General features: G+C 55.7%; 7 protein-coding genes across 7 annotated transcripts; 5 read left to right on the top strand and 2 right to left on the bottom strand.

Annotated features, from left to right (window-relative positions):
* Positions 1-595: 595 nt before the first annotated feature.
* On the top strand, positions 596-2,527 carry CGGC5_v001006 (uncharacterized protein; the record flags this gene model as incomplete). Its single annotated transcript, XM_032025581.1, has 1 exon — positions 596-2,527. The coding sequence occupies one exon, from the start codon at positions 596-598 to the stop codon at positions 2,525-2,527; it is 1,932 nt and encodes a 643-aa protein (XP_031877833.1).
* Positions 2,528-8,484: 5,957 nt separating this feature from the next.
* CGGC5_v001005 (uncharacterized protein) lies at positions 8,485-9,202 on the top strand (the record flags this gene model as incomplete). The annotated part of the gene is made up of 2 exons (XM_032025580.1): positions 8,485-8,701; positions 8,754-9,202. The coding sequence occupies 2 exons, from the start codon at positions 8,485-8,487 to the stop codon at positions 9,200-9,202; spliced, it is 666 nt and encodes a 221-aa protein (XP_031877834.1).
* Positions 9,203-9,384: 182 nt separating this feature from the next.
* Positions 9,385-10,473, bottom strand: CGGC5_v001004 (uncharacterized protein; the record flags this gene model as incomplete). The annotated part of the gene is made up of 2 exons (XM_032025579.1): positions 9,385-10,357; positions 10,418-10,473. 2 exons carry the CDS (start codon positions 10,471-10,473, stop codon positions 9,385-9,387), a joined length of 1,029 nt encoding a protein of 342 aa, XP_031877861.1.
* Positions 10,474-14,703: 4,230 nt separating this feature from the next.
* met26 (putative 5-methyltetrahydropteroyltriglutamate--homocysteine methyltransferase) lies at positions 14,704-17,160 on the top strand (the record flags this gene model as incomplete). The annotated part of the gene is made up of 3 exons (XM_032025577.1): positions 14,704-14,934; positions 14,994-15,095; positions 15,181-17,160. 3 exons carry the CDS (start codon positions 14,704-14,706, stop codon positions 17,158-17,160), a joined length of 2,313 nt encoding a protein of 770 aa, XP_031877818.1.
* A 1,424-nt stretch (positions 17,161-18,584) lies between these two features.
* afvA-1 (NADPH dehydrogenase afvA) lies at positions 18,585-19,945 on the top strand (the record flags this gene model as incomplete). Its single annotated transcript, XM_032025576.1, has 2 exons — positions 18,585-19,274; positions 19,325-19,945. The coding sequence occupies 2 exons, from the start codon at positions 18,585-18,587 to the stop codon at positions 19,943-19,945; spliced, it is 1,311 nt and encodes a 436-aa protein (XP_031877819.1).
* Positions 19,946-20,626: 681 nt separating this feature from the next.
* CGGC5_v001001 (Trichothecene C-15 hydroxylase) lies at positions 20,627-22,487 on the bottom strand (the record flags this gene model as incomplete). The annotated part of the gene is made up of 5 exons (XM_032025575.1): positions 20,627-20,795; positions 20,918-21,084; positions 21,169-21,483; positions 21,549-22,331; positions 22,413-22,487. The coding sequence occupies 5 exons, from the start codon at positions 22,485-22,487 to the stop codon at positions 20,627-20,629; spliced, it is 1,509 nt and encodes a 502-aa protein (XP_031877859.1).
* Positions 22,488-25,774: 3,287 nt separating this feature from the next.
* On the top strand, positions 25,775-26,911 carry CGGC5_v001000 (Uncharacterized protein; the record flags this gene model as incomplete). The annotated part of the gene is made up of 1 exon (XM_032025574.1): positions 25,775-26,911. One exon carries the CDS (start codon positions 25,775-25,777, stop codon positions 26,909-26,911), a length of 1,137 nt encoding a protein of 378 aa, XP_031877832.1.
* Positions 26,912-27,276: the final 365 nt, after the last annotated feature.

Raw genomic sequence — 27,276 nt, 5'->3', positions numbered from 1 at the left:
GATCACGAGCCTATCCACCACCATTAACGACGACGATAACGTCTGTCAGGCTCTTTACGACCACGACTCTTTTCCTTATCCTACAGCATCACGGAAACTTGCGCTTGCGACCCCCGATATCTACGATCTACCTACGACCCTAACACGAAACGACGACAAACGACGCGACGGTTTTTTTTTTTTTTCTCTCATTTTTCTTTCGATAATTACTTGGGAGTTGCAACTGTAAACGGCCTTGATCCAGACGAAGCCTGCGCATACCTGAATCGCATTGAGCGCTTCATACCAGTCACTGAAATTGCCTCCTTGAGTCTTGAGACCTGGCAAGTAATCGCTTCGCGCGTAATCTGCGACATTGGTACCGAGTTCCATTGAGGTCACATTCGCAAAAGATTTTGCGCGCTCTTACGCGAATCGCCAAGCGTTCGAATTCCAGCTTGTCTCAAACTACAGCCACAAAGACGGGTTCAACGGACGTGCTCTCTTTGTTCTCGGTCTGGAAACTTGTTACCTGACCTCATCGCCGAGCTTCGCCGTCTTTGGCATTCTTCTAAGCGGCCGTCGCGTGTCAGAAATCATCTTATTACCGGTCAGGATGAATACTCAACATTCCGGAGCGGCGACCCTGCCAAAGGGCTTTCGCTTCCATGATCCAGAGACGAACCCCAAAACACCGGAGCCTTCCGCGGTGGATGAAGAGTTGCAGCCACCGTCGCCTCCGCGTCCGCGCTTCAAACTGAAAAGGCGCGTCGCATCCAACCTCACCGCCCCGACGAGCCACTTTCTCGCGTCGGTCGCTGCTGCTGATGTGCCAATTCCGAGCATTGAAGAACCCGACGCAGCTGGCGCAAACATGCAGATATCCAGCATGACTTACCCGGTTATCCACAACCTCAAAGACTTGGATGATCTCGCGTTACATAAAGTTCGCGGCAGGCGTTTTTCCCCACCTAAAACGCCAGCACCCGGCGCCGCTCCCTCGCTAACTCCCAGACGATATCCCAACTGGTCCATCGACTCTGCCTTCAGTAGCGGCGAGTCTACCCCGGAATGCGAATCCAGCCGTCCATCCACCGCGCGGTCTACACAAACCAGCGCCTCCCTCTTCAGCCGCTTCTCTCTCACGTCCGAAGATTTGCAGTGTATCAGCCCCGAGACTGAGGCCTCTGACCATTTCAACCTCTTGGTAGATGCTGCCGATGAGGTCGCTGAGAAGCCAGTCAACGCGAAGGGGAAGAGGAGAAAGGCCCCTTGGACCAAGGCCATGAGCGATCACCTTTGGACGACTTATCTGATGTACCTTCAAGACCCCAAGGTCACGCCGTTTCGCACCGGCAAAAGCTGTATCCCTCCTCACGGAGTATGCCTCCGTGTTGCCAGAGAAGCCAAGAGGAGTTGGAGAGGCCCCAAAGGCGCGAAGAGATCGTTGAATCCGAAGAGCGGCAGCAGTACCCCTACCGTGGAAGCCGCATGCACCTTCTTGCAGTGGCCACACACATGTGCAGCCACTCGTGCTCATTTGAGAGAGCTGTGCAAACTCAAGGCAGCCTCTTCCGCAGCCCGAAAGACTCAATTCCTCGCCTATAGCCCGACGCCTTTCGGCCGGACCGCAACAAGGTTCTGGAACCGGAGATCTACCCCGGCCCGGTCCCCTTCCGTCTTCTCGGCTCACGACATGTCAATGTCGCTGACTCTCAGCACCTCTGAGGCTATGCAACCCCAAGGCCCCCTGGCACAACTCACACAGTCAAGCCCGGAACCCGTCGAAGAACCAATGACTGAACCGTTTCCTTCCTTGCCTCTGGATGTCTCCAGTCTCAACGTACCTGTGGAGGAACGCCCGCGGCTGGCTTCGCCTTTCATGCCCAACAGCTACGGACCTAGTTCGACTGGAGCCCTCTCTGACGCGATTGCTTCGATGCCTCAGAGACAAAACCAAAGTTTGGGGCATCGCCGCAGCACCCTTCAACCTCCAGCCCGCTTGACAAGGAGTAGGTCCAACACTCAAAAGCGCGTTGGGAGGCCAAGGCTGGCTACTCATGAGCCGCGAAAGACGAAGCGCCCGAGTCTCGGCTCTGATCTGTGGACTGGGCCTTCTCCTTTCGACGACATGCCCAAGACGCCTCTCCGCCCAGATACGGAGTTTAGCTCAACGAACAGCAACGTTCACGATGACCTGTTCGTCCCGCGAACAAACATTGCAGGACTCTTTACCGCTCCGATGCCAATTCCGTCCGCTCGGCCGGAGACTGCTGGAGCATCTCTGGCAGCCCCTGCTGCGCCTCCTGCGCGCCTGGGATCACCTTTCCCTGGTTCAACTAGCTTCTCGTTCCCCAACCGGTTCACTCAGCCGGAAGAGTTCGACCACGGAACTATCCGCCGTCCTTTTGCGACGGTCCAACAATCTGGCGAAAGTGGATCAGCTCCGCCTCGCAACCTGGCTAACCGCCTGGCCTATATTGACGAACGTCTTCGGGAGTTCAGACAGCGCGATACCAATCGCCGCCGGTCGGAATCGCCCTTTTAGTGAACATTTTCTTTGTACATTTGCTACGCCCGTTACTACTTGACGACTTTACGAGTTCATGCGAGTCATCTGCTTGATACCCATGTAGACAGACTCTTGCAAGGACATACCCCTCGACGGTACATAGACGACAGCACGCTTACGATGGTTTCCTTACTTCTACTTCTCACGGACACATTTGCTTCACATATCGAGGGAACGAAACCCTCCGGGCTTGGAGGACTAATTTCCGCTTTGCTTGAGATAGTATGCGATTTGGACGTCATCCCCCTTTTGTTCTCTTGGCTAGCAATAGCTGCCCAATTCCTGTTATGAAAACCATGACGAAGGATATGATGAAACGACACTCGACGAGGACGTCGGATATTTTTCTTGCTTGTACTTATTGGCAAACCAGCGGACTTTTTTTGGAGGCTCCGGCGGTGTTGTCGAGAAACGAAAAAAAAAAGGTTCCTTACTGAGGGAAGTCACCAAAAGGCAAAAAAGACAAAACAACCCAGTGTCAGTCAGAGCCGGGAATCAGAACCGGTTTCTTTAGACGAATGGAAACGATCTTTAGGCATACTGCTCTCCTGCCCAACTTCGTGTTTTGTGAGGCCCGCTGACGTCAACTGACGCATGTTTGTGCCATCTTGTGTGTTTGACCGCGGAACACGAATGGTCCTATGGATCGATGTCCTCGATGATGTGCAGTCGAACTTACATGAAGCGATTCGATGAGGACAGCCAGACAGAGGAGGTGGCTGGACCTATCGGAAGAGGCCAAGACGGGTGTGTGGTTTGCTGCTGTGTTGCATGTAGCCGGCGTGATGTGCGGGGGATGTGTGTCGGGTACCTATCTTGTCCTCGTCCATTCGGCTTGCATTTGGGTCAGCGTTGGGAACGATAGACGTACGTACCTCTGTGATTGTTTTTGCTCCGCTGTCCCAAGACGTTTGGTCCTTGTCCCTTTTTTCTCGTGGTGCTTGTTTATTTATTTAGGATACACGATGGGCTGGGTGTGCAGATCGTGTTGTCTGGTAGGAGGCTCTGGATGGCTCGGTTTCGGCTTCGGATGGGGCGGTCGGATGCTTCGCTGCCGACAGGAGTCTGGAGTCTGAAGGAATGGGAGATGAAGGAATGAGGAATGGGTTTTTCGGTAAGCTGGTTGTGATCTCTGCAGGAGGTGAGTTTTCTCTGGATGCTTTCGATGGGATATGGAAGACTGTGTTGACATTTGTCGACATCTCACCACTTTGGTGTCCTGCAGGATTTTTGACGTCCAGCAAGTTCTAGGGCAAAGGGACGAGAAAAAAATATGCCGCAGTATTCCGGGTAAAAGTCGCAGCGGGCCTGCCGCCCTTTTTTTCCTTGACTAAGAGCTTGACCACAGTACTGAATAAACCCATTGGGTGAATTAGCCACTCGGCCGAGAAATAAGCCAGATGGTCAGGTCCAAGTCGAGCTTGACTTTTGCGGCGGGGGACGGGGACGGACGGACCGGTTCCATCGCCGGCCACCACGTCGCTGCTTCAGTCTGCCCACCCACACCCACCCTCTCAGACACAGTTCGTCTCGAGAATCCCGGATATCCGGCTCGAACCGCACAGTCGCTGAACTGTGGGCGTTGCAGGCGCCAGTCCTGTCTCACGGCCTCCCCAGCAAGAAACAAAAGCCAGGTTTCGTTGCACGGAAAAAAGCACCCCCACCGGTTCGGGCCTCCGGTTGGGAGTCCTCGTCCCCCTCCGGCTCATCTCAAATGGCGAGCGAGCGAGCGATCCGTCCCGCGAGACGAAACGCGGTTCATGGGCGCTGGCCTTTCGCATGGAACGGCCGATATGGGCAATTTATAGGAGAGCGTGTATTCTAAGGCGATGAAATGTTTCGTTACGGTTCTGGGCTGTGACACTGTTCAATGGTTCGCCTTCGCCCGGCCGGAGCCCGAAACACCCGAACGAAAGCGCGGTCCGTCGTCCGGTCCCTTCTCGATTCCCTAATGGAGAAGGTAGACAGACCCCTTTTGTGCTCATGGTTCTAGCTCGCAAACGATGTATGTTTCTTTCAAGCCAGATCCATTATTTTTATCTTTAAGCTTCAATAACGAGTTGGGCTTGGGTGCTGGTTTGCTTCTCCTGCACCTGAGAATTGTGTAAATTGCGGCGGGCGGTGGTAGTGCTTCGCGGTCTAGTACAGCTCTGACGGATGGTCTGTCTGTCTGTCTAGTGGCATGTTCCAATTGGCCAACTGGTCCAGCTAGCTGGCACAGCTGTCAGCCTAGAAGTCTGCCACACACACGCACACACTTCCCTGGGGAAAAGTCTCCGGGGAGGAGGGAGGGGTCATCATCAGCCCGTCTGCCTTGGACCATCCTTCCCCAGAGTCGATCGATCCCAAGAGGATGGGAACGGCCACCTTCGATCTGCAGGCTGTGTGTGCGTGTTACATCACTCTCCTCGCGCCAGGCATCACTGGTTGAACCACCGATCCTGCCGACTGCTTTGGGAGCGCAAACGGAGTTGACCACTGGCTGTGCCGCTCTCCAAGTATTGGCAGGGAGCGGTGTCTGTCTTTTCCATCCATCTCACTCAGCCCGACGATGTCTGGTCTTACGCCCGGCTTTGCTGAGGTCGCTGCTGCTGTCTCTCGCCCTGCGGCGCGCGCGCGCCCTGCGGTGGAGTGTTGGCGCCGTTATGCTGCCCATCCCCCCCTCAATTAATAAACACCAAGACATTGGGAGAATGAAAGAGAGACGCAAGGACTCTTGGGTTCCAATGAGTTTGAATCCCCAGTTTGCGTTCCTCGTCTGCTAGCCCATGCCCCTAAGGCCTCCAATGTCTTGTCCTCCGATCCGTCACAGCCGGCCGAGACTTTTGGCGTTTGCGCTGAGCATTCTCCGGCCCATTCTCCTCACTGCGTCCGTGACGTCGTACTGCACTGTAGCTCGACCTCTGAATAAAATTACAGAAATCCGGGGAGGGAAAGAATACGAGCTACGCAGAGGTAATGACAGCGACCCGCGGAAAAACATAAAGGGATCTACGTGACGGCTGTCGCTCGTATAAAACCGCACTTCAAATTTCCCTTTTTGTACGGCCGGCGCGCCAGGGGATGGCCCGTCTCCAGCTAGAGGTAGGGGTGGGAACCCGACCCGGGAAATCGGAGGTGTCGTGACAGAGGCCCCGAGCGCCCCCCAACACACGCGAGCGAGGTGAGCGAGCGCGCGTGGTTTACCATGTGGTTTACTCCTGCGAACCATGTCAAGTCCGAGGCCAAAGGTAGGGAGAACGCTGTGCAAGCACGTCAAATCGGACTCGGTTGCGCGTGACTTTCTTATTCCGCGAGGGAGAGAGGCATCCGCCAAGATGTGATTACAGTACAACGCGCTGCTTTGTAAGTAAGTCAGGCCCCGTCCCAGGGCGCCGTCACGTTAACCCAGGAAGCCCGTCCAAACGAAACAAACCCCCCTTTGGCACCTAAATAAGTAGCGGATCGTTCCCGAACGAACGACCAGCAAACGCGGCGCCCATCCCCGTATTAAAAAAAAAAAAAAAAAGCACCTTAATTAGCAGCTTGTTTAAATTACATCAAGCCCGGCAAACCCATCTTAACCCCCATCGGGACAAGGAATAGACTGGAGCACCGGGACAGAAGAGGATGAAGTTGGACCTAAGCATTCACTGTGAAGTGACATAGTGTATTAAAGTATACTTTTTAGAAACTCTACTAGTATACAGGCTACCCTTATAACCCCCCCTTCCCCCCCCTTTTCCTTTCTCCCTTTACTTCTCTTAGCTTTAATAGTTAGAGAAAATTATAGTAATTACTATAATTACTTTATTCTTATATTCTTTATATTTATTTAGTTTATTAAACTTATTCTAAATTTCTTTTATTTTCTTATTATATTTAAGCTTTTTATAGAGTTTTTTTAATCCTTTTTATAAGTATTACTACTTTTAGTATTATTAGATTTAAAGAAGAAGTATATAGTAATTTAATAAATAAATATTTAGTAGTAATATTTATTTTTAGATTTATTTAAAAATTTAATATTAAAACTTATATTATTAATAATAATTTAGAAATACTATTTATACTTTTTTATAAAAGTAATAAAGTTAACTTTCTCTTTTATTTTCTAATTTATTAACTTAGTAATAAATATTTTAATTAATTTAATTATAATAAGTTAATTTTATTAAGAATAGCTAATAAATAAAAGAAGAATAAACTTATATTTTTTCTTATATAATCTTATATAATCTTATATAATAAGTTATTTATAAACTATTAAAGTTATTAATTATATTCTTATAAATTTAGATTAAAGTTTTCTTAGTTATTATAAATAGTATTATAATATATAGTAAATATCTATTAAAGTATAAATAAAATTTCTATAGTATAGCGTAAACCTCTATAAATTAGATGTAGCTTAGCTTAAAGGGTAGAAGAAGTTGGACCCAAGCACTGCTGAACATTCGGGCAGGGGCAAGGGGCAGGGACTCGCAGGGCTGAGCCTCTGCGTCCCTCGGGGCGGTTCTTCTCTCTCGGGGATGTGATTCCCGCTGCCTGCTTGAACCTCCGTGACCTGGGCAGACAATTCCCCTTGGAAGTGTCCAGTTTGAAAAGCACTCCAGCAAGAAACTCTCTCTCTCTCTCTCTCTCTCGAGAAGGATGTGAAGCCACCACCGTCAAGCCAAGCCGTTAACCCAGCTTTACTCAAACCCGGCCCAGAAGCCACCAGAAACGCCGTTCGTTCGTTCATGCACACAAGCCACTGACCGAATCCCCCAACGAACGATCAACAAGGTCAGGTCCATTCGGGCATTCGCTTCTCTAATAGTGGCTGCCTATCCGTACCCAGTTCCGCCGCAGCGCCCCTCCTACCTAATCCCCCCGGTCCGCCCAAAAAATGCGCCCACACCAAAGCTCCGGCGGTCCCCTTGGCGCACGGAGCCGGCTCGCGCATCGATGGGCCCCCCTCTCATGTGTCTTTGCATTCCTTATTCTTGCCGTTCGTCTTACACAAGGTAGGTAGACAGATACATTGAACACCTCGCATTGTGAGAAACTCAATTCCAATGCAAAATCAGCGGAAAGAGCACGAGAGAATGCAATGACAGCGCCGGTGTCACGCCTGAATAGAACGAAGAATCCGAGCTTGCAAAAGCCTACCTACCCCAAAAGAGGCAATACTTGGTAGTCCAAACTCTCGGCTCATGCGAGAGACCTCTACACGGAGATCGGACCAGGCACCGCGTCCAAGCTTTGGGTTTTGTACAACTCAGAATGTCCGGTGGTCACACACACCTTTCTGGTCGCATGCCCTCTTTCCAGTCATGTCTTTGGACGCCCCCCCCCCCCCCCCCCCCCCCCCCCCCTCCCTAGGCCGCTACGCCCGGCTTATGCTAGGTACATACTGCTGCTCCGGGCCTTTGACAGAGGGAAAAGGGAAGGGAGGGAAAGCGGGGTGGTAAAGTCTATAATATCGTGTCAGACCGCACCACCACACCCTCGACCTGCTTTTCTCGCGTCTTATTCTTTTCGTATTCTGGGGATATTGCATTAGATCATAGAGTCTAAGACTTCATTTAACACACAAAAAGCTCCAAGCTCGACTAGCACAGTGCAGTGGGAAAGCTGACTTGCTTGCGACATAAGCTGTGTGTAATCTCGTCCACGAACGAACCTCACAGCTTCACACGACCACGACGGCAAGCGGCAACATCACACAAACAAGCACACGCACACGCATAGAGGCGAATTCACAAGGGAAAAATCATACGACGGCATCACATCAACATCACAGAGTCGACAAACAGCGAGATTTCTCCAAACAGAACATCTAGTATATTCAATTCGGGGAAAAAGAAAAAAAAAGTTCCTCTTTCTCCCCCCCCCCACCCGGAAAATCTGATCAAAAACTATATACATCTTTTTTGGGTTCTTTCACAGGAACACAAAAGAAAAAAGTTATGGCTCGTCTGAGTGTCAAGGTCCTCACACAACTCCTGTCGGTCGCCGGATCAGCCGTCGGCAAAACGACGCCGTCTTCATCCCTGACACCGATCACCACCGCCTGCGCGCGCGTCGAGGCACCCGCGTCCTTGACGTGGTTACTACAGGATCAGCCCTTTGAGCAGGAGGACCCGAGTTCGTTTTTTTACGTCAACCAGGATATTGACGCCACAGGTAAATCCACCCCTCTGTGTGATGTTGGATTGGGTGTGCTTATCGAGACTAGGTAACAAGGCCAACCGCGTCGCGCAGCTCGTGACGTTTGGCTCGACGTCGTCAATCGCAAACGAAGATGCGGCACCGACGACGATGACCCCGTGCCAGCTGCTCTTCGCGATGCCCGAGGACTCGGAGAGCTGGGAGCTGATCCAGCGCGAGGGCGCCGCGGAGCTGCGCGTGTTCCGCGTCCCGGAGGCCGCCACCCTTGCCGACGTCGACAACGACGCCGTACGCCAGAAGAGGAACCTCGTCGGCGCGGTCAAGGTCAAGCCCGGCACGCAGAGCATCGACCTCGGCCGGTGCGACGGCGGGGGCGGCAGCTTCGTGTTCGAGCTGGCGGACGCGGGACGCAGCCGCGTCGCGTTCCGGCAGGCGTCGAAGCCCGGGGAGGGGTTTGGCGTGTTCATGGGCAGCGGGTGTGCCGCGCCGAAGAGGGAGGTTCCCGAGGATTTGTGAGCGTGTTTAGGAGGGCCGTTTGTTGACGGAGCCGAATGATTAAAAGAAGATTTTTTCGGGGGAGGAGGAAGGGGAGGGCGGGTTGTTTTTTTGGTTTATCGTTTGTTGGGGCCGGACTCTTGGTGAAAACGTCCACCTGGGAACGGTTTCCACTGACGTACGACACTTCCCTCTCTATCCCCTTAGAAGACCTGCGCGGTGTGCTGCTGCGCCATCCTCTGCGTGCGCAGATGCTGCGGCCTGTCCCGGCGGGAGTTGCTCCTGCGGATGGCCGGCGCCGGGCCGATCTCCATTACCAACGGCACCATGAGGAAGTTATCCAGCTCCCTGCTGGCGGTGGTGTGAGGACACCTGCGCTCGCCGACGGCGGCGCGGTGGCTGTGGAACGAGCACTGGCGGAAGCCGAACTGGCGCTCCTCGTTGCGGAGCTTGTTGGCCGGGATGCGGAGCTGTGGGTTCTTGATGCGCGTGTCGAGCTTGCTGGACTTCATCTTGCGGAGGTGGGAGGTGTAGTCGGCGGTGAAGTCGGGGAAGCGCTCGAACATGGCCTGGAAACGGTCGAGGCCGCTGGCGTCGGCGTCGTTGTGGTATGAGGAGGAGGTGGCGCCGCCGGCGACGGACCAGGCGACCATGGCGACGGTCCACCTGCGCAGACGCATCGCGGCCGGCGAGTCGCAGTCGCCGTAGGCGTACTCGACGAAGCGCGGCGTGACGTCCCAGTCGCAGCGGAGGTAGATGTCCTGGAGGGCGTCGATGGCGAGGTCCTGGAGGTGGTGGAGATCGAGGCGGGCGGCGAAGATGTGTAGGCGGACGAGGGCCCAGTGAAGACGCTGGCAGGGGACGCCGGGGGCGTCGCTGACGAGGGTGATCATCTCGTCGAGGTGGCGGCGGAAGCCGTCACGCTGGTGAAGCCAGACGACGAAGAGGTCGAACATGGAGGCGGACTCGTTGGGGAGGCGGATGGTGGAGTTTTGCTGCGGGAGCCATACTTGGACGGGCTTGCCCGATGTGTTGACGATGCCGGCCGGCGTGGCGTCGAGTTGGTCCTCGAAGAAGGGGGCGACGTTGCTGAGCATCCTCTTGTTCACGCGGAACTCCTTCATCTTCTCGCCTCTGCCGACGAATACGCGGGCCACGTTCTCATCCTCGCTTGATCTGAGAACGAGTTTGTTAGTCGTGTGTGTTGAGTTGGCAGATCAGGGGTAGACGACTTACACATTGCCCATTGAAGGGTTGGAAAAGATAGCCTTTGGTCTCGACATAGGCGCCATTGTGATGATTTATGGTAGTGCTCAGCACCAGATATTCGAGCTCAGCTCTGTGATAAGAAAGTAGAACAGACACACAAGAATAAAGATACTAAACCAAGGAAAAGGAACCAGTTGAAGGCCGTGAAGACGTGATGCGTTGCAATGACTCTCCCAGAGAGCTTGAGAAGAGGAAAGAGAGCAGATCACACACGAACTCCTGACCCAGAACCGAGGAAAGCTCTCCCGTTATGAATTGCTTCAAGTGCCCCCGATGCAACTCCAGCCAGGGCAGAGCAACAGCATCGAGCATGGGAGAGCATGGGAGAGCATGGGAGGAGCATGGGGCCGGCTTGGGACCAGTGTAGGACACGGCATGGGATGGAACGGCGTGGTGGAGAGCATGGGATGGCGGCATGGCGCACGCAAACTTCGCTAACACAGTCTAGCACGAAACCCCCTTTGTCGTCTGCCAAGCGCAGTGTGCGAATAAGCTTATACGTGATAATCGACGTTAAGTCGGTTTCAGAAAGGAGGGACAGCCGTGGCTGGCTCCGGTGCTTACTGCTGGCATCTGGGGCTCGTGCCGGGGTCCGCCCGGGCGGCTTCCTGGCAGCTCGCCTTAAGAGAAGGCTGATATGGGACAGCGGTTCACGAAAAAGACGAGATGTCGTTGCTTGGGACGGGCAGGGGTCGCGGTTTCAAACGTCATTGTCAAACACGCTGTGTGCAGTGGTGTGGGAGGCGTGCCGCGCGAAGTGTACCCTCGACATGGCTCGACTGCTTCAGGTGACAGGGTTGCGGGCTGTGAGCCAGTGGTTTTTTCGCGGGCAGACGGCTGTAGCGGAAGCTTGGGGCAGCCTTAGCTGTGGCTGATATAGGACTGGGGTGCGGTGCTTGGGCTTGGGTGCATTTCTTGACGTTCCCGCAAGCCCTTGTCAAGAACCGTCTCGTCTGTGCAGACGATCTCTTACCAGACCGGTCCAAGGGGATTGGAGTTGCATCCAGACACTCTTCTGTGAGGATGCCGTAGCACACGCGTGGGTTCGGTGGCAGCGTACCAGCTTGGCTGTCAATCTCACCCACAGACGGCACAGAGATGGTATCACGGCTCCTATTTTTGGTGGCGTTTTTTTTATAAACTCATGGCTTGAAATGTTTTGGACGAGCAAGCCAGACGAAGAGTTGAGGCGTCTTGTGTCGTTGTTTCCTTGTCAGTTGTGGCCAATAAACAAGCTAAGCAGGTTGTGAGAAGGATTGTGTTAGCTCCCACAACCCCGGCTATAACGGAATGAAACTCGTTGAAGACAGCTCCGCTTGCGCGCGCGCGAGGGCATCGTGGCTGGCCTCAGTCGCCCGCATCACGAATCACGGCCGCCTGGTCCTCGAGTTGGTCTTTTGCAGCGCTCAGGTGTCATTGAAAAAAAGGAGGCATCTCAATGCGCATGACCATGACCATGACTATTAACCGGTAGATGTGCAATGATCGTAGCCAGCATCGAGGATCCGTTCGTTCTCGATCTTTTCGACTGCGCCCGCGCTGCATTGTCCTCCTTCTTGCGGCCGTCCAATGTTGCTTGGATCGTCGAGGCAGTGCAACTCAAGGTCGCGGGATTTTCGTGCATCTTGACGCAGGTCAGCCGAAGAACGGATGCTAAGGCCCAGGCACCTATATCGCAACCATGGGACGTTTGGTTTCAGTCGTGGAGTTGGGGTTCGCTGGAAAAATCGAAGGCCCGTATTCACGAGCTCGTCTAAGAGAGGTTTGAAACCGGGCGTCGAACCGCGGAGTTGAGGCGAGCATGGCCGCGAGGAGTGGAAAAAGTGCCACACTGCTTCTGCAAAGGGGGAGCCACTGAGCCAGGAGGCTGGCGCACAGGGCGATTGTCGGGCCGGGCGGCAGAATGCAGAGGCGGTGCCCATTGACAAGCCCGGTCTAGGGAGACCTGCAATATCGGGGGCAGCTGGCTCCGATGTGCCTGCATGGAGATGTGGAGTTGAGGGGTGTTTGAGTGGGAGGGACTCGGAAGTCTTGAGATTCAAGATTGCAAGATTGAGAACCCCCCGACCCGACAGCGACCCCGACACCCGTGTCCGACCCCCGACCCGTAACCGTACCTGGTAACAAGAGGAAGAACCGGGAGCAAGGGTCTACCGCAGTAGTCTGTTTTGCGCGGAATTTTTTTTTTTCTTCTTGTCGTCGTCTCTCCAGCTGGAGACAGGGTCCACGAAGTCTCCCAGGCGAGGCGAAAAGACTCCGGTCCTCTGCCGCCGCCCCGTCGTCAATCGTCGAGTCGGCGGGTTCTTGTCTGGGTCGTGTCTGGGTCAAGATTGGGTCCCTGGGTCTTTAGGTCGATCACGCCATTGCGGATTGCCCCAGAAACAACAAGTGTCGAGGCCACGGCCATCGCAGGCGATTGTTTGCCCAAGATGTTTTGACAGCGACAGACCAGACGAGGGGCATTGATGATCTTCAGAAGATGGCGGTTGACGTCGGGAGCTCCCACGACGATCAAGCAGCGGGCGAGACTGGATTAGATCATTTTAGTGTACCAACAGGCGCCGTTGAGCGGTGACGAGTGGCGGATCGACTGCAATTGGACTGGACACCGTTTGCGAGAGAGAGGAAAAAAAAGAAAAGTTCGGGTGAGAGCTAGGCCGTCTTCGAGACACCCACCACGACGTCAACGTCGGCTCGATTGAACGGTGAAGAATTCATCCAATCGAGAGAAAAAGCGCGCGTGAGGGTAACACATGGCTGTCCGAGTTGAGGGGGAGGCCGAGGAATTCGTCGTGATGCATCACCACCTCAACACTTGGATAGCTCGAGGAGGACCCTGGAGATGTCTCCTTACTTGGTGCTTGGATTGCAGCTTGGTGAGGTGAGCTTCGCTGGACCACATGTGCTTCACAGCAGTGGTAGTGGCCAATGGGAGGCAGGGACACGCAGCTGCCCGCGCTTGCCCACAAAAAAATGGCTTTAAGCTCGTGGGATCCTGAAGTGTGAGGCAAGAAGGTGGCCGTTGGCTATCTCTGGCTCCGATAAGGCAAAATCTGAATCCCACCATTGCCCACACCGCCCTTCCATTTCGAGGCAGGTCCCTTGCGTTCCTGCCGCCCTGTGGCGGGTTGGGCCAATCAGCGATCGCCCGCCCCTCCATACCTGAGGTACCCTCCCTTCTCGCTTCTCGCCTCAGGCCTGCGGCCATTGTGTCTGCGTGTCTTATGCTGCATTGTCGCCGGTACGAACCTTAGCTGGCCTGACCTTGGCCTCTCATGCAGTTGTCTGACTCTCTGTGCCTTTTTTTGCTACAATACTCGGTTTGGAGCACAGACGGTCAGAAGCGCAGAGCATGGAACACCGGGGAAAGGCAGGAAACGATGGGAAAAGCCAATGGAGGGAGCAAGGAAAGCTACACCTGGAGGTACCTTAGGTGCCTTAGCTGTAGGTGAGGTAAGGTAGGGACAAGCTTGAGCAGGTACAAAGGGGCACTAACAGAAAACAATGGGTGGCTTGCGGCCTCCCGCCGGAGCTCCCTCGCAGCTTGCGATAGTGCTTTGTACCCCGCCATCTTAAGGTGCCTCGCCAACAGTGGAGACCTCAAGCAAAATTCCCCCAATTGAGTCCCGCCAGCCGCCACGCTGCATTCTCACGAAGTGTCAGAGGCCACTTTCTCAAGAGCAATCTGCGACAACCCCTCCTTCCCTTTCCAAAGTACCCCACCTCAACGCTACTGGAAGGACTTCTCACCTCATTTTTTTTTCTCCCGGCGGTTTGGCTGGCTGGCAGAATCCAAAAGAGGCGATCAATAAAAATAAAAAATAAAATAACGAAAACTCCGGGGCCTCCACCAAAGTACCAATTGCTCGTACCATTGACTATCCATACCTACCCAACGGTGAGAAGGAGGGGAAAAACACAAAAAAGTGACATTGAGGCTGCAAGCCGACTTCGCTCTCCAGTCAACTGCCCCGGGACCCAGCCCAGCCTCTCTGCCCCTCGCACGCAATTGCCCAATTCACCGACTCGCGGGCCGCTAGAGTTTTTTCACACGTCCACCACCTCGACCTTTGGAAGACTACTTCATCTGCCCCTCCTCCTCTTCCGTCCTCTTTCTCTTCCTCTCCTTCTTCCCCCAACCGCCTGACTCCCAATTTTTCTCCCTTACCTTGCTTCTTGTCGGCGGGGTAATTTCACAACACATCATTTTATCACACTTGAGTCTTTTGCGTCGATCAGCAACAGCATTCAAGATGGTTCAGTCCTCGGTTCTGGGTTTCCCCCGCATGGGTGTGAACCGTGACCTCAAGAAGGCCAACGAGGCTTACTGGGCCGGCAAGCTCTCTCGCGATGAGCTCCTCGCTGAGGGTAAGAGACTGCGTCTCGCCCACTGGAAGATCCAGAAGGATGCCGGTGTCGACATCATCCCCTCCAACGACTTTGCCTTCTACGACCAGGTCCTTGACCACATCCAGCTCTTCAACGTAAGTGACTCACCCCGGAATCTCACTAAGCTCATCATCAAGCTGACAACATGCCCTAGGCCATTCCTCCCCGTTACGCCGAGACCAAGCTTGAGCCCATTGACGAGTACTTCGCCATGGGCCGTGGCCACCAGAAGGACGGCATCGACGTCCCCTCTCTGGTAAGCCCCGCCCCCGCCCCCGCTCATGCACGGGCGATGAACAAATCCCATAACGTAAAACAAATACTGATGGATCCGTCAACAGGAAATGGTCAAGTGGTTCGACTCCAACTACCACTACGTCAAGCCTACCCTTCAGGATGGCCAGACCTTCAAGCTCGCTGCCAACCCCAAGCCCGTTGTTGAGTTCAACGAGGCCAAGGAGGCCGGCATCATCACCCGCCCTGTCCTCGTCGGCCCCGTCTCTTTCCTCCACCTTGGAAAGCCCGACCGTGGCCAGTCCGTTGACCCCATCTCTCTGCTCGACAAGCTCCTCCCCGTCTACGTTGAGCTCCTGAAGCAGCTCAAGGCCGCTGGTGCCGAGACTGTCCAGATTGACGAGCCCATCCTCGTCTTCGACCTGCCCGAGAAGTCCAAGGCTGCCTTCAAGCCCGCCTACGAGGCTCTCACCGCCGCCGGCCTCCCCAAGCTGGTTCTGGCCACCTACTTCGGTGACATCGTCCACAACTTTGACGTCCTCCCCTCCATCAGCAACGTCTACGGCCTCCACGTCGACCTTGTCCGCAACCCCGAGCAGCTCGGCCCCGTCATTGAGAAGCTCGGCCCCAAGCAGATCCTGTCCGCCGGTGTCGTCGACGGCCGTAACATCTGGAAGACCAACTTCTCCCGCGCCATTGACACCGTCAAGCAGGCTATTGCCAAGCTCGGCGAGGACCGTGTCATCGTCGCCACCTCTTCTTCCCTCCTCCACACCCCCCACACTCTTACCTCCGAGAAGAAGCTCCCTGAGGAGGTCTACGCCTGGTTCTCCTTCGCCTCCGAGAAGGCCGTTGAGGTTGCCACCATTGCCAAGGCCATCACCAACGCTGCCTCCGTCCAGGCCCAGCTTGATGCCAACGCCAAGGACATCCAGTCTCGTGCCACCTCTGCCCGCACCAACGACCCCAACGTCAAGAAGCGCCAGTCTGAGGTCACCCCTGAGATGCACAACCGCAAGTCCGAGTTCCCCACTCGTATTGCTGCCCAGAAGAAGCACCTGAACCTTCCTCTCTTCCCCACCACCACCATCGGCTCCTTCCCCCAGACCAAGGAGATCCGTATCCAGCGCAACAAGTTCACCAAGGGTGAGATTACCGCTGAGCAGTACGAGAAGTTCATCGAGAAGGAGATGGACGATGTCATCGCCATCCAGAACGAGCTTGACCTGGACGTCCTCGTCCACGGTGAGCCCGAGCGTAACGACATGGTTCAGTACTTCGGTGAGCGCATGGACGGTTACGTCTTCACCACCCACGCCTGGGTCCAGTCCTACGGATCCCGCTGCGTCCGCCCCCCCATCGTTGTCGGTGACATCTCTCGCCGCAACAACCAGCCCATGACCGTCAAGGAGTCCAAGTACGCTGCTGCTCACTCCAAGCGCGTCATGAAGGGCATGCTTACTGGTCCCATCACCTGCTTGCGCTGGTCTTTCCCCCGTGACGACGTTCACCAGTCCGTCCAGGCCCAGCAGCTTGCTCTGGCTCTCCGCGACGAGGTCGTCGACCTCGAGGCCGCCGGCATCTACGTCATCCAGGTCGACGAGCCTGCTCTCCGTGAGGGTCTCCCTCTCCGCTCCGGCAAGGAGCGTGAGGCTTACCTCGCCTGGGCTGTCGACTCCTTCAAGCTGTCCACCGCCGGTGTCGAGGACTCCACTCAGATCCACTCTCACTTCTGCTACTCTGAGTTCCAGGACTTCTTCCACGCCATCGCCGCCCTCGATGCCGATGTCCTGTCCATCGAGAACAGCAAGTCTGACGCCAAGCTCCTCCGTGTCTTCGAGGAGAAGGCCTACCCCCGCCACATCGGCCCTGGTGTCTACGACATCCACTCCCCTCGTGTTCCCTCCGAGGAGGAGATCAAGACCCGCATCGAGGAGATGCTTAACAACGGTCTCCGCCCTGAGCAGCTCTGGATCAACCCCGACTGCGGTCTGAAGACCCGTCAGTGGGCCGAGACCAAGGCCGCGCTGACCAACATGGTCAACGCCGCCAAGTACTTCCGCACCAAGTACGCCGACAAGGCTTAAGCGGATGATGCGATGTATATGAAGTGTGATTTAGGTGTTGGGTGGGAAACGATGGTCTATTCAACAGACATGAAGTGGCAATACCCGCGGGGATAACCGGAAAAAATCAAAGGGGAAGGGCTCAGGCACATTCAACATAGGCGTTCTTTTTTCAACATATCTCCACGGCGTTTTGCAAGCGGGTTTGGGACTCGGGGAAAAGTAAGGCATTCAACAGATACCGCTTTCAGGGAAGGGTCCCTAGGTAGACACACAAGCCCCTTAACGGGCAGAGGTCTAATGTAGTTAGTACGTCATGAATTCATGATTATGGTTCAATCACTTTTTGGTCTTCTCGCCTGTGACAATGCTTGGAAAATGTGTGCGAACCGCCCCTAACGCACCAGAGGCATGGTTCGGGCTCAGTTGCCTTTGGAGAAGAAGTCGTTGATTTTACCTACAACTTTAGCCGTAGATGGGGCCGTGCGGTGTCATGGGTTGTGGCACATGTTAGTCTCAAGCGACAACTAGTCAAACAAGACCCTTGCAACGGATCAACAGAGTCTTCGAAACGCCTTTGCACAAACAAAATGCGACTTCATTTACAGGAAACCCGGAGAACGCCGTAGCGAGAAACGGGGCTAGTGTCGCGCGTAGAGGGCACACTCAAGCAGATCGAGCTTTGGGGTTCGCGAGGTCTACTCGAGGGGAGACAGGCCGTTGGTTGCCGGATCGGCGCCGCGAAAGGGAAATAACTCGGGATGACGCCACAGCAGAGCGTCACAGTCTTTTGCCATGCATCCCTCACTGACGCACACTATTCGGCAATTCCAATTACTCAGCAAAGTGGGAATGGATGGCTTCACTGATGGCGCGAGATATGGAGATGCCGCGGTTGTTCTAGGGCGGTGGTTGTAAGGCGCTGTGCTGCAATTCGTTACTGGACGGCGTACCTTTGCACCGAAGCTGATAAATCTTGCCTCTGAGGACCCCACACTTGTCCAGTTAGTGTCTCTTGCTGGGTAATTGCTCAAAGGACGAGAAACGTGTGACGGCACCAACCACCGACGAGCTTCTTTCCTATCTCGACCGGGATAAGTTTGACAAATCGACGACCAACTACCACAAAGCACGCTCGACTGCCCCATCTTCGCGGGATCTGTCTTCCGCTGTCGGGATTTATAACCTTGTTCATAAACCCCCGTTCCCCCTTCCGCCCCCAGTTGTCGACGTCAAAAAGACTGACAGCAACATCATCAACTCGAAACCTCTGCCAAAACAGCAAAACACCACAACCGACGCCCGTTGTCGTCACTGACTAGCCTCATCCTCCCCCGGCACAGACAGAACAGAGGACAATCCCCGCACGCACACCCGTCCCATCGCAGCAGCATCGCAATCATTCCCGCACGTCCACGTCTCTCCCCCCCTTCCCGCAAGCGACAATGACAAAAACCGCAAACAAGCCGGCCCCCAACGTGCCGTTTTACACCCCGGCCCAGGAGCCCCCCGCCGGCACCCCCGTCGACGCCTCCCCCCGGGCCCCGACGCTGTTCCAGCCCCTCCACATCCGCGACCTCACCATCAACAACCGCGTCTGGGTCTCGCCCATGTGCCAGTACTCCGCCCGCGACGGCCACGTGACGGACTACCACCTCGTGCACCTGGGCCAGTTCGCGCTGCACGGCGCGGGGCTGACCATCGTCGAGGCCACCGCCGTCGAGCCGCGCGGCCGCATCTCGCCCGAGGACGTCGGCCTGTGGGCGGATTCGCAGACGGCGCCGCTGAAGCGCGTTGTTGATTTCGTGCACTCGCAGGGCCAGCTTGCGGGGATCCAGCTCGCGCACGCGGGCCGCAAGGCGAGCACGCTCGCGCCGTGGATTACGGAGAAAGTCGGCAAGGCGCTGGCGAAGGAGGAGGAGGGCGGGTGGCCTGAGGATGTGGTCGGGCCGAGCAGTATCCCCTTTGACGAGGGGTGGGCGCTGCCGAAGGAGCTGAGCGTCGAGGTGATTGCTGTGTTGGTGAAGAAGTTCGCCGAGAGCGCGAAGAGGGCTGTCGAGGCCGGGTTCGATGTCATTGAGATTCACGGCGCGCATGGGTACTTGATCTCAGAGTTCTTGTCGCCTCTGAGCAACGTAGGTTGTCTTCTTATCATAAAAACGACCAGTAACTGACAAACTCACAGCAACGCACCGACCAATACGGCGGCAGCTTCGAGAACCGCACCCGCTTCCTCTTCGAGACCATCCAGGCCGTCCGCGATGTCATCCCGTCCGGCATGCCACTCTTCCTGCGCATCTCGGCCACCGAGTGGATGGAGTACGCCGGCGCGCCGTCCTGGACCGTCGACGACTCGCTGCGCCTCGCGAAGCTCCTGCCCGACGCCGGCGTCGACCTGCTCGACGTGTCCTCGGGCGGCAACAACCACGCGCAGAAGATTGAGATCTCGCCGTACTACCAGGTCAGCATCGCGGGCAAGATCCGGGCGGCGCTCGAAGAAGAGGGCAAGGCGCTGCTCATCGGCGCCGTGGGCATGATCTCGAGCGGCGAGATGGCGCGCAGCATCGTGCAGGCGCGCGGGGAGCAGACGAACGGCGAGGCGAGCGGGCACAACGGCGTGGACCAGGGCAACTGCGCGACGCTGGAGGTGGACGAGGAGCATGGGCAGGTCACGCAGGCGGACGCGGTGCTGGTGGCGAGGCAGTTTCTGCGGGAGCCGAATTTCGTGTACAAGATTGCGGACGAGATTGGGGTCAAGGTCAAGTGGGCGAACCAGTACCACCGCGCGCCGAGGAGGAAGCATTGACTACATGGTCGGAAAGGGGGTAAGGATGCGAAGTTGTGAGGGGGGGTAGACTTATGACTTATGACTGCGGAGAGACAGAGACGGGAAGACAGAGGAAGAACAGAAAAGTAAAGTTATTACAGAAGAGAGCTAGAGGAAGAACAGAAGTATAGAGGGCAAGGGAGAAAGAGAAAGAGAGAGAGAGAGAGAGAGAGAGAGAGAGAGAGAGAGAGAGAGAGAGAGAGAGAGAGAGAGGCAGGGGATGAACAGAAATAAGGAGGGAGAGCTGAATCCGACTCAGAGTATGCGCACAGGATGAGAGACGAAAGACTAAGGCGAATGGAGGTATCATCAATCACTGTCTAGTTTAAAACTATCAATTTTGCAATGCTATGATGTCAATGAACTTTCAAAGCCCACGCAGCACAAGAAAATCAACAAGTTAAACCAGTAAAACAACTTTGCTCAATGCTATGAACAAAGTCACAATTTGAACCCGTATCCCGAATCTCGACTTTATCCAAATCTAACACCTGAATTCTTCTACCCCAATACCCACGATAACAAGAAAGCCTGATAAAAAAAATTGGACAGTTGTGAAGAGTTCATAAACCGTAACTCTTCAGAGCTGATGAAGAATCCCCGCCAAGAACACACGCCGGAGGGGGGCTGTGTAATTAATACTGCTACTGACTGACCCCTTTATTCTCTCTTCCTGGGCGTCATGTGCACCTTGAGCGGCGGCTTGTTCCAGAGGATGTGGACCTGGTGCTGGTCGCAGCGCAGCCAGTCCCTGCTCTCCTCGGCGAGCTGGAGGTCGAAGTTGTAGATTACGCGGGCGAGGATCATGCGCATCTCTGCGTAGGCGAGGCTATTGTTGTTTTGCCACAGTCAGTACTCGACTCATATGATTTAGACTCAATTGGTGATGCTGTTTGGTGAAGAGCGAACGGGGGACTGAGAATAAAAGGGGAAGAAGGATGGACGACATACTTCATGCCGAGACAGTTCCTCGGGCCAATGTGGAACGGCTTGAGGGCGTCGAGCGAGTCGTTTGCAAACTCGGGGTCGCCCATCCAGCGCTCCGGGTGGAACTCGAAGGGCTTGCGGAAGTTCTTCTCGTTGTGGTACATTGCCCAGTGCCAGATGTCGAGCGTCGTCTGTTCTTTCACGTCAGAATCCTTCACCCCCAAGATACCAACTCCCTGTTTGTCGAAGGACAAGTGACAAGGGACAACACTCACGTTCCCGGGAATCCACTGCCCCAGAATCTCCTGGCCGCCCGGCGGCGTGACGCGGGGCAAAGCGCTCGGGACGGGCGGGTACATGCGCAGGGCCTCCTCGAGGACGGCCTGGAGGTAGTCGAGCTTTGCGGTGGAGATGATGTCGATCTCGTCCTCGGAGGCGAAGGCGGAGCGGACCTCTTGGTTGAGCTTGGCGAGGGTAGACGGGTTAGAGCAGAGGAGGTAGGTGGCACCGGAGAGGGCGGTGGCTGTTGTCTCGGAGCCGGCGATGATGAGGAGGCGGGAGTGCATGATGAGCTCGGTGCGGGTGAGGGCCTTGTGTGAGATTTGTGTAAGTTGACATGACATTGACGAGAAAGCAGGAACGGGGAAGGGCTTACTTCATCACCAGTCTTGTTCAGCATCGACTGCGCAAAGTCCGGCCGCGGCGTGCCCATCGCGATGCGCCGGTCGAGCTTCTCCTCGATGAGCTGGTAATGCGCGACGCGCTTGTCGAGCAGCGACTTGGGCACGAACATCTTGAGCAGCGGCTCGACCAGCTTGTAGCTCTTGAAGACGAAGAAGTAGATGCCGACCTTGATATCATCAAAAATGAGGCGCACCCACGGGTGGTAGTCCGAGTTCTCGAGGCAGCCGAAGGACTCGCCGAAGGCCAGGTCGCCGATGATATCAAAAGTGGTGAAGTTGTACCACTGCACGACGTCGAGCGGGCCCTGGCCGGCGATGCTGTGCAGGCGCTCGATGAGCAGGTCGATGTAGGACTTGATGATGGGCTGCTGGTCCTGCATGCTCTTGGCGGAGAAGCCATGAGACAAAATGCGGCGGTAGCGGGCGTGGTCCTCGCGGTTCGCGGAGATGAGGTCGGCGTGGCGCTCGTCGATGAAGTCGGGCAGCTTGGCGTTCTCCTCGAGCTTGCCGCCCTTGCGGTGGCCCATGACCTCCTTCCAGGCGTCCGGGGCCTGGAAAGAGAGGAGGGACGGGGAGAGGCGGACGACGTCGCCGTAGCGGGCGTGCAGGGCGAGGATGTCCTTGTGCGGGTTGCCGCGGAGGAGCATGAGGGAGTAGGGCAGGCGGGAGGCGGCCCAGAGCTTTGGGCCGGGGTGTTTTGCGAGCGGGTGGAGGGTGAGGTTGTAGATTGCTGAGAGGAGGGCGTAGATGAGGGCCTGGGGGGTAGTGGGTTTGGTGTTAGTTGCTGCTTTGAGGTGTGGTGTTTGGAGTGGTTGGACTGTAAGTGAGGTTCATACCAGGGAGACGACCACGGTGGGCCAGAGGATGAAGGGGGAGAGCCTTGGGCTCGCTGCTTGGATGTCTGACAACATCCTTTGGCGGTCTGGTAAGTTAGTGATGGAGGATTATGATGAAGGGATGCACATGAAGCTGTAACCAGAGGTCCGGCGAGTCGAAGACTGAAAGACTAGAGAAACTAGATTGCCTGATATCAAGAGTCGAGTACAGACATCTCAACCGGGTCGTAGCAAACTCTTTATATACTGCTTCTCCGCAGCATACACACCCCTTCACCATATCAAACTTAGAATACCAACGATGGCCCTCTGCACCTTCATAAAACGTCAACGTCACAGGCTGTTTACCATTTCCCCGCCATCCATTCGCCAAAGGAACCCGGCCGGCGGACTATGCCCGAGTCAAGTCAAGGCACAGACGAACCCGACAGGACCCCAAGCCTCATACCGCAGACCGCAGACCGCAGCGGCATCGACTTGCCGGGTATCCTTTCGCGACTCCAACGCCCCCCGGGGCCCATCCGGACGCCGTCATGCATGATACGAACACTCTTGGGTCCCTTCTTTTCTCATATCATCTTGCAGATGTCATGGAGGCGTGGAGCTACTCCGCGGACGAATCTAGAGTTTTCCTGCTCCTTTCCCACTTGGTGATAGGCCCGTCGATCGAGCAACGCCGCTCCCACACCGTGGGCGGGAGAGTGCCCATGACGCGCGGCGGGCCGTTGAGACGATTTGTCCCGCCCGTCTCTCCTAGTCTCGACTCGGGATAGGTTCGCTTTCTCTTTTTCTCACTCTCTCATGGGCACTAGGCGCTAGGCGAGCAAAAAGGGGGGGGGGGGGGGGGTGCGGCTGTAAGAGAAGTCGGAAATGTGAGCTGTCGGTAGTCTCATCGTGCAGGGCAGAAACACGGGTAGGCGCAATCCTTCCCGTCGATTACCACACACCCTCTATCCTTGTTCTTTTACGGTCAATGTGGCATCCTAACGTCTGCGGTTCATACCTTCATACAGGAAATGGGCTTGATGTGTTTCCTGAGATGGCAGCTCGGCTCCGAGGTTTTGGCGTGGAAGTGGATCTCACACCCGCTTTGTGCGTGTAAGTCGTCTGGAGTGATGTCGTCGAAGTGGCGGGCACAGGGCGCATCAGGGCTGCTGCTTGGACTGGACCTAAGGCAGGCCCAGGGGGTGCCGTGGGGAGCACGACAGCGGGTATTGGACTAGAACCGGCCGGGGGAACGTGAGGTAGGTTTCTTTCGATGGTGGCGGCGACGGATATGCAAGACGCTACAGCAGGCCGTTCTTTTCCTCGTTTTCGCAGCACCGGTCAAGGTCGGTCGAAAAGGGACCTCCCGGTTTGTCATCACCTCTGGCAATGAGCGACAATTCTTGGGCGTGCTTGCATTTGACAGGGTGACACGGCAGCAGAGACCGTTGCAGCTAAGAGCACCTCATGCACGCTGCACGCAATGTCCAAAAAAAGTGTCTCAGAGGGCGCTGCAGCGGGCCGGTGATGGCCCCCGCGGACCCGAAAGTCCGCGCATCCTTGGCGCCCTTGGCCGTGCCCTCCCGGTCTGGCACCCGACGTTGCGGACTTTTGGTGGGGTTCAGACGGGGTTCTGAGAGAGAGATTTGGCGCTAAATCCTGCCGAAGACCTTGCGATCCCCCCGACTTTTTGGGAGTTTTGGGTTCTCTCTGAACTCGGCCGTTATGGTCCGGCGTTATGCTGCTGCGCCGCACCATCACGGCGCCGGCGCCGCGTTTGTTGGTTTGTTGGTCGTTGGTTCACGGTGGATGCGGACGTCCCGGGTACTCGGGATGGCAGCTGACTACGATGCGATGAACGTGATCGCCGTCTCTGCTATTCAGTCTGAACGCAAACTGACATTTATGACGTTCGGGCGATGACACGGGGTTTGGGTTGATTGTTTGGTGGTGTGGCGGAAGCCAGCCCTCCCTCCCTCCGGTCTGTCAACTTGAGCACAAGCTCGGCAGCAGTTTCTCTCATTTGGTTTGACGGGCATCGCTGATCAAAGTAAAGACGCATCCGTTATGATTTATCCGCCAAAGCCTTGAGTTACCTCTTTCCGAGAGGTCATCCGAAGTCGAGAGTTTTCGATGCTCGCACTCTTCCACGTTACCTCCGCACCATCTCCGCGTTAGGTTTCCCGCGGCCGGCGCGGCGAGGCAAGGTGTATCGCGTGGATCGAACAGCCCTTTCGACAAAACATGCAGAGCTCGGGTTATGACGCGGAAGGAGGTGATGTGGCGGCAGGGACCGTATTCGGGAGAGTTCTACCGAAAGGGAGGCATCGTGGGGAGGCATCATGTGGACTATCCGACACGGACCACGACCACCAATCCAGATGACGCCGTTGCAAACCCAAGACCTGGTGTCGACGATTGCCTGCTTTCTATTTGCGCTCGGCCGGCAGTCTTCCAATACATCCATGCTGGCGATGACGAAAGGGGGCAAGGCGCGGTTCACTTGCCTCTTGAGACTTTCCCCCCTCGATCGACGTCTTGTTGCGGGTTGGGCCAATTTATTGACGCACGCATCTCCGTGATGCAGTCTCTTTTAGACGTCTGGGTAGGAATTGCTACCCATAAAGATGCAAGACCACGTCAAAATATTGCTGCAAAATTAACAACCAGACAAGATCACCGTCAAGCGAATTGGAGTCCAGAGACAGAACTAGACCGGTGATCGCCAATCTTGCATCGGCACTGGTAGGCCGTTTACCTGCAAGTAAGCCAATGCTGCACACCCGCAGGAGTATATCGCTGATTGAAGCAATCGGAGTCAATCCAACTCGGATGAAATGGTATGATTATGGCGACTCGCATTTGTCCTTAAACATGCTCGCTGTGACTGTATCATTGGCATCACAATATTCTATCATCACATGTGTGATTACATCCACGAGCCAAAACAGACAACACATGATGCGATCACAGAAGCCGCAGTATAACCAACGTACACAAAATGGAAAGTCGGCTTGAGCCTCCGACTTTCTGCACTATTATTCCGACTGGTGAACCCCGACATTCTGGCTCAAAAGGGCAAGAAAACTCAACGGAACCGGCAGGTCAAGCCGAGGGGGTCCGAGATCGGGCCACGGGGACAGGGGTCCGACCGGCGCCCCGCAGCATGCAAATCCTCGGAGAGGGACCGGCTTACTTCGGTCCACCCGTTTACACATCCTCAGACCATATTCAACAACACTCATTTTACTTTCTTTGCAGCGCTCAAACTCCCTTCTTCAACTTATATCTTTAGTCCCAAGGCGAAAGTTCTCCAAAAACTCACTAGCGAACGCCCATTCCCAGAAATCGCAGACACCAACCCCCCGCCCCCCACCATGGCTTTCACAGTCCTGTCCGACGAGGACGTAAAACAGCTCTTCCAGAACTTCGGCCCCGACGACGTCTCCCACATGTCCGACGTCCTCACGGACGCCTTCCTCTCCTACTCCGTCGGCCAAGAAGCACAATACCAGCCGCACCGCGCCGCCGTCGTCCGCCCGGACGGCACCACCGGCCTCTTCATGCCCGCGACCATGGAGGGCGGCATGTCCGTCAAGGTCGTCGGGCTCCCGCCGCCGCACGCCGCGGCCAGCGGCCTGCGCTGCGTGCTCACCGTGTGCGATGGCACCGGCCGCGCCGTCGGCGTGATCAACGCCGAGGAGCTGACCGCCTTCCGTACGTCGCTGGGCTCCATCCTGCTGTACCGCTACCGACAGGCGACGGAGAAGATTGTGGTCTTCGGCGCGGGGAAGCAGGCGCTGTGGCATCTGCGCCTGGCTCTCGTGCTGCGCGGCGGGGATATGAAGAGCGTCACGATCGTTAACCGGTCTGAGGGCCGCGCGCGCCAGCTGATCGAGCGGCTGCGGCAGATGGGTTCCGCAAGTGGTGTTGGGGACTGCTCGGGGGTGGAGTTCTCTGTCATCGAGGCCGCGCCGGGGACGACGCCTGCGGATGAGGGTGCGCTGCGGGCTGCTGTTGAGGAGAGCGATGTCATCTTCTGCACGACGCCCTCGACTGAGCGGCTGTTCCCCGCGGAGTGGCTGACGTCGGAGCGCGCGACGGCGAAGACGCGGTACATTGCCGCGATTGGGTCGTACAAGCTCAACATGAAGGAGATCGACCCCGACTTCCTCAGGGCTGTTATCGACACGCCGCTGGGAGCGTATGCGCCGTCGCAGGGCGAGAAGAAGGATGGCGTGATCTTTGTGGACAGCCGGGAGGCGTGCTTTTTGGAGGCCGGCGAGCTTGTGGAGGCCAAGATTCCCGCGGAGAAGATTGTCGAAGTTGGCGAGTTCACGGACAGGCTGCGGAAAGCGGGCGACGATGAGGCGAAGGGGCTGAAGGAGTGGCTTGCGAATGGTCTTGTTGTGTATAAGAGTGTTGGCATTGGTATCATGGATCTGTCGCTTGGAAAGGTCATTCTGGAGCTCGCTGGGAAGCACAAGGTCGGCACCACCTTGGCGAAGTTTTAGACGCTTTAGTAGTTAGAAGAAGTATGCGTCGGATATAGAGAGGAATAGAAATTTGGTTGCGACAATGCTTCCACAGTATCTGGTCCATGGATGGAATACAAGCCGTAGCAGCATACTGCGTTAGTAGAAAAAGTTGCCTGTTTGGGGCCCGATCCGGCCCCGATGTGGCCCCGCTTTTCCGGGCTCTCCTCCGCGGCCGCCGATCTGCACCAAGTAGGTATGCAATGATGCTTCGTTCTCCAGCGAAGACGACAAGCTACCTGATACGCAGTCATCTGCATACCTCTGCGGTTATTCGTCAACTCCAAATAGCTAATTACCGTGCTCTTTGGATGGCGTCCTAGTAAATGATTGGCAATGCTATC

The sequence above is a fragment of the Colletotrichum fructicola genome, assembly GCF_000319635.2.
Source record: "Colletotrichum fructicola Nara gc5 chromosome Unknown KSG_Nara_v1_contig01, whole genome shotgun sequence".
In the NCBI taxonomy this organism is placed as follows: Eukaryota; Fungi; Ascomycota; class Sordariomycetes; order Glomerellales; family Glomerellaceae; genus Colletotrichum; species Colletotrichum fructicola.
This window is presented reverse-complemented; position numbering and strand designations above follow the sequence as displayed.